Source organism: Phaenicophaeus curvirostris, chromosome 3 (genome assembly GCF_032191515.1).
Source record: "Phaenicophaeus curvirostris isolate KB17595 chromosome 3, BPBGC_Pcur_1.0, whole genome shotgun sequence".
Taxonomy (NCBI): Eukaryota; Metazoa; Chordata; class Aves; order Cuculiformes; family Cuculidae; genus Phaenicophaeus; species Phaenicophaeus curvirostris.
The window spans coordinates 33030351-33036350 of record NC_091394.1 but is presented as its reverse complement, the minus strand read 5'-3'; the positions used below and the strand labels follow the sequence as shown (position 1 = coordinate 33036350).

Genomic DNA, 6000 nt, shown 5'->3' with positions numbered 1-6000 from the left:
GACATTGAACAGGGCTGGACCCAGCACTGAGCCCTGGGGAACCCCACTTGTCACTGGCCTCCAGCTGGATTTCACACCATTTCCCACCACTCTCTGGGCCCGGCCATCCAACCAGTTTTCCACCCAGGAGAGTGTGCGCCTGTCCAGGCCAGAGGCTGACAGTTTCCGAAGCAGAATGCTGTGAGAAACTGTGTCAAAGGCTTTACTGAAGTCCAGGAAGACCACATCCACAGCCTTTCCCTCGTCCAGTAGGCGGGTCACTTCGTCATAGAAGGCGACCAGGTTAGTTTGGCCAGACCTGCCTTTCATGCAGAAAAGGGAATCTTCGTCAATCAATCAATTAACAGGAGAATCTTACAGCCTGCTCCACCCCAAGTAGTCTCTTGTTTTCCCAAGAAACAGTGCTTTCATACAGTGGCAGGGTGTAGTACTCTTTCCATATGCAATCCCATCAATTAATCTCCACATAATTTCCTGGTCCATGTGGCAGCATCAATCAAGCTTTGCCATGGAACAACTACTGTTTAGTGGAGTTAAGGGGAGTGCTCCTCCTCCTCAGTGGTCCTCATTGATAATCCTGAAAAGGCAAAGGATAAAGAAGACAGGAAAACATCAAATGGGCTAGGCAGTATTTTTGGATCTTAGTAGATCGTGGATTAAAAATAAACAAGTAGGTTTTTCTGTTGCCTAAACGGCATCCATTCTTTTTGCCTTGTAGAAAGTCTAGCATATTGTTTACATAATCAAGTTATTTGGATAACACAACAGCGATTCAGATTAGGATTTGTTTACACTGCTAAATATGTTGAGTAATGAAATTAAAATGAGCTCTCTGCTTCTGTCACATCTGCAACAGAAGCTGGCTTCTTATGGTTGAGTACAGACCTGCTGCACAGATGTTTCTTGATAAGGTATAAATCAGTGTTAGATGCTGTTTATTGCAGCACTTTTACTGCCTTCTTCCCTGAAGGAGAGAATGTTGCCTGCACAGCAACCAGATGTGACCTGCAAGGCTGTATAAAATACCATTACAAGCAAAACCAGGTCTCATATTCCATATCAGCATCTGCAATGGCTCATCAAGTATTTATCAGACACTTCCACAGGTCTTAGCATCATACCACTGCCCGAATTTACTTATTATAACCTGCAATTAAAAAGCCAAGCATCCTGTAAGGCGACTAGTACCTGAAGTAGCAGGAGATGCCATTTTAGTTTGGTTGACTGCCTTAAAGATTAGATTTCTGAGCAGACACTGCTGCTAGAGAGTAAGATACTATGAGAGATCAAGGCAGCTGCTTTTCAGGGTATTATGGGGAAGAGTTTATCTTTGCTGTCATCCTGCCCAGTGTGATATAAGTCCTTTGATGGTGACAGGGGAACAGACTTATCTTGCACTGCTGCCTATGTGAGGAGACCTGAGACAAGGGAGCTACTCAGCTGGGAAAGGCAGCACAACTTGCTGCGCCTTGCTAAATGGCTCTTCTCAGCTCTGTGCAGGCAGGGAGATCCAACAGGAAAGACTTACCAAACATCCAGAATCTGAAGACAGCCAAGCCAGGCCCCAGATTTGCATTGATTCCTTCTCTGTAGCAGATGAAAGCAACACTCATGGGCTCTGAAGGTAAGGGAGCCAAACTTTGCAAGATGTACTTCTTGGAATGTTTCTTGCAGCAAAACTTGCCATTTCTTATTTAAAAAAGATGGAGGGATGGAAGGCTAAAATAGTTCTTCCCTGAGCTAATCTGTGTCTCTGATTTGCTTCACTTGTTATACGGACAGAAGATCCTGTCAACAAAGAAATAATGCCAAGTATTTACAGTTTAATGGAACCCAGGGACCAATTAACAACACAGAAAACCACCAGGCAGTGTATTCCTTATCGTAACAGGAGGGAATTCTTACATTACCACTGTTTCCTTATTTCTTAAAATAAAGCACCAGCGCTTTGTCAATGATTCATCAGTAGTAATGTTTATTATCTGCTAGTTTTACCATTGCCCATTTATCAATTGTTTTCCATGTGCTATGTCACAAAACACCTCTCTCTATTTGTAAACCCCCATGACATAAAGGGAAAAAAAAAAGAAAAAGTAACCGTCATGAGGGCTTTGGATAAACGATACTAGAACCTGCCCTCAACCCCAAGTTCTCGAACTGCTGATTCTTCAATAGCTTGATGGATGCGATGCACCTCATTCTGTGTTAAAGTCCTCTCCGGGTGGCGGTAAATGATACGGTAGCAATGGCTGACCTTCTTTGTCCTACAAAATATAAACCAAAAGAGCACTCATAAATACACGTGCCTACAAATGCAAATATATGAGGCCAAACACTTACTCTGTGGACCATTTCTTATTTGCAGTCTAATTTTGTTCCTGTTGCTTGAAAATCACCTTAATGCTAAAATACACAGTCTGGAGAGGTGGGACTGAGCTGAATTTTAATTTTGGTAGAGGACCTTGCTGAAGTCCACCTTATATCTCAACTTGTATTGCAGTGTGGTAGTTTCTTACAGAGCAAACAAGCCCAGGAGGAACGCTGTGCTGACACCACTGAACTGTCGCTGACACCTCAGTTCTCTCATTTTGGTGCTAATAGGGCTACCTTGTGGAGCACTAGGCATATATCCCCACCTCAGACCAGCAGGGCTGGTGGTGATGGGCATAAGGAAAACACAGCACAACCTCTGTATGCTGGAGACCAATGTTGTTAGCTAACATAGGGTGTCTCACAAGCCTTGCTATCCAAGCTCCAGCCTGAGTTAGGCAAAGACAAGTTAATGGAAAAACCAGGAGCAAAACAGTAAGTTGAACAAGAAAGCAAAAACTCTTGCTCTTCATCAAAACCAGGCTGGAGCACATAGCTCTTGCAAGGGGCATCTTTACAATTGCAGCGGTTGTATTAGTGAATTTAAATGACAGTTGTGACTTCCTTTTTATTTTTGGTTTCAAATGGAGCCTACACATCTTCTTCCAAAGCTAAACACTCACTTCAGAGAAGGAATCTGAGGGGGAAAAATAATAGGAAACCAGAGATGAAGTACTAGGCAGAAGGACCTCCCAAAATAGCAGAATTTCACATTTAATGACACACAAAGGCACTCAGAAAGCTTTGGGTCATCTTTTTCCTGAAAATTGTTTCATGTTAGAAACTATGTTTCTTATGACTATTTGATTAAAACTAAGGTCATACATGCTCATACACAAAGCTAAGTCTCTCAAAACAGTAATTTCAACTTCAAATCCTACTAGAAAGAGGCACAAGTAGTTTTTATCTCAGAAGACCTATTTGATACCAACTTTGACCCACCCAACATGGGTGGGAAGCTTGCCCTGATCCCACTGGCAGTTTACAATGAAAAGGTTACTGCAAATTAAAGCATTTCTCCATTTTTGTGTGCTCTGAAGATAAAGCAAGTTAAATCTGCCTAGCACAGGAAAGGGCAAACTGCATTTCATAAAGTGTTATGCTGACTGCAGTTAACTGCTAAAAACCAGCTAAGAGCTTTCCCTGGGTGCAGGTTAAACACTGTAGAAAAGTGATCTTCAAGGAAAGAGGGGGAGGTATAACTGCAGAGAAGGTGTTGCTCTGCTCTACCTCTGTAAAGCAATTGAGAGGACAGAGCTGAGAGAAGCAAGTAAATGGAATAACAAGGGTTTTGCCAGATGCTACACTGTAAGAGAGGAATTTGAATAAGAGAGAAGGATAATTAATTTGGGCTCAACAGAAACAATTTTCAAAACCAGGCTGGCAAATACCATTACAGCTGGTAGTATTTCAGCTTTTAACGGTGCTACGGCATCCTACCCGAACAAAAACATTTGCAAATTGCTTTGGCTGAAAAACTATTTAGAAGATGTACGGTCACAGGCTTGATCTTGCATATACTGGGAATATATCCCATAATGGAAAACTCATTGCCACTGTTTAATGTGATGTAAACACAGGTTTGCTTAACATATGTAAGCTGTCATAGGGATAACTACAGCTCTGTTTCTTCACTGGTCATGGTTAAACTGAAAGTAACAATTTCTCTTGACCCACATGTTTATATATCCCCCTCCCTCCATCCTGGCTGGCAGCTCATTCATAAGACAAATTAAATAGGTCAAAATAGGATGCAATAGTTTCTTATGGATGTTGTGGATAACCAACATATTTAGGAGGCATTTAAATTCAGAAAAGGTAGGGGTCTTACAGAGCAGCACTGGAACAAAGTTCTGTTAGCTGCAAATGAAGTTAAGCATTGTTGCAGGAGAAATAAAACAGGGATTGCATTAAATGTAATTAATTAAATTTTGATTATAGCCAAAAATAGCATAAATACTTTTACACACGGCTAGCTACAAAAACTCATGTGGTTGGTATGTAACATTTTTTCTCCCATCTTTTAACTAGGTTTATTTGCATCTTTGTTGCTAGAAAGAAGGAATAGAATTCTATACTATTTCAATAAAAGACACATTGAAAGTTCAAAACCTTAAGTATTGGTTTCAGAGCAGTATTAGCTAACTTTTCAAGGAACATGGAGAAGAGTACTTCTCAGCTTTTCCTCCCCCAAGACCTACTCCCTGCCCCCACCAAAATACTCAGATAATACGATTAATCACTGCCATCAGCTGCAACTGGAAGCAATTACTGTCAGCAAATAATATATCCTCTCTGATTCTCTTTCTTGCTTTTATTTTATTCTGCAGAGTCACAGAGTGTTTTCTTGCCTTAAAGATGGCTCTGCTAATGCATAATAAACTCTCTCCTGCATATCATGCTGCAGCCTGATGATACAGAAGCATTAGCACTTTATCCTGAGCAATAGAAAATTTGAGGCCAAAACCTAGAACAGTAGCTTTACCAGGTAAGAAAAAATTTAGAAGCTTAACAGTGAGCGTGTTGGGCTTTATTTACATAAACTGTACCACGAGAGAAGTCCATGCAGCTCACAGTCACGTGGACTTGTCTCCCATTAGGCTTCAGCTGATGTTAGTGTCACAAGCCTCCTCTGCACCAGCCTGCAGCTTTCAGGTAATGAAATACAGTGAATACAGTGAAGCAGTGCTCAAAGGGAAAAGGAAGATAGGGATTTATTCTGATGCCACAGGAGGAAACAAGAACACATTCTGTGAACAAACAGTGGAGTGAAACAATGCCTAATGCACTTTTTTTTTTTTTTTTTTTTTAGGAAACAGCTTTGCCTCATGACTCTTAGGAACTGGCACACAGCTGCCTCCATGTGCTAGAGAGCTGCCCACTGCAAGATCAGATTCACTGCATGAGGCCAACCTGAAGGTCAGTGTATATATTTCAGCCTCATATCTGAACACAGCAAGAAATTAGGGGCCTTAGTCTCCCACCAGTCTAATAAAAAGAACATGAAAGTAACCTGACACTGAGACCAGAGCTAGAATGAAAGGTTATGTTAGGCAACAAAAATTAATAACTGTGTGTTAGTTTTCCCTGCATGGAAGTTCACTGAAAACTGTTTTAAATACAGCTTGGGAAGAAAGCTGATCCCAGAAGCCAGCAAGAGCAAAACATCTAAACATACCAGGGAACCTGACTTAACGGTTAGATAAGACTAAGACAACGGGGTCATTTGGTAACCAAAATGTTGTCTAAAGAATAAATGCCTGGTATTGGCATTTGTCTCACTCACATGCAATACCATAACAAGAATGAAATATTCTCCACCCTGTACCTGAAGAGAGAGACAAAAGAGGAATACTGAGCTGGGGGAGAAAAAAAATCTTACTTTTAAACTGTGCTCTACTTTCCATCCATCTTAAATAAAGCATGGAAGCACAGAAACTTCTATAGGGAGGTTACCCCTGCTTTTAGGTGGGTGAGGACAACACAGAACCAGACATTTTTTCTAGAAAGCTGGATTTATTTTGAGGAACAGAAAAGCAGAGAAGACAATCTCTCACAGCATCAAGAGTCAAAAAAGAATACCATCTCTTTTCTGTTCTGAGCAGTGCACTAAGCAGTGCTACTCACCAC

At 41.2% G+C, this 6000-nt stretch overlaps 1 protein-coding gene across 1 annotated transcript in view; it reads right to left on the bottom strand.

Moving 5' to 3' along the window:
- Window positions 1-474: 474 nt before the first annotated feature.
- The window catches only part of FARS2 (phenylalanyl-tRNA synthetase 2, mitochondrial), a 262812-nt gene continuing 257286 nt past the window's right edge, over window positions 475-6000 (bottom strand). Inside the window, exon 8 of the mRNA XM_069853595.1 lies at window positions 475-2264. Coding sequence (XP_069709696.1) covers window positions 2126-2264 — 139 coding nt within the window. The 3' untranslated portion in view covers window positions 475-2125. The remainder of the gene's footprint in view (window positions 2265-6000) is intronic.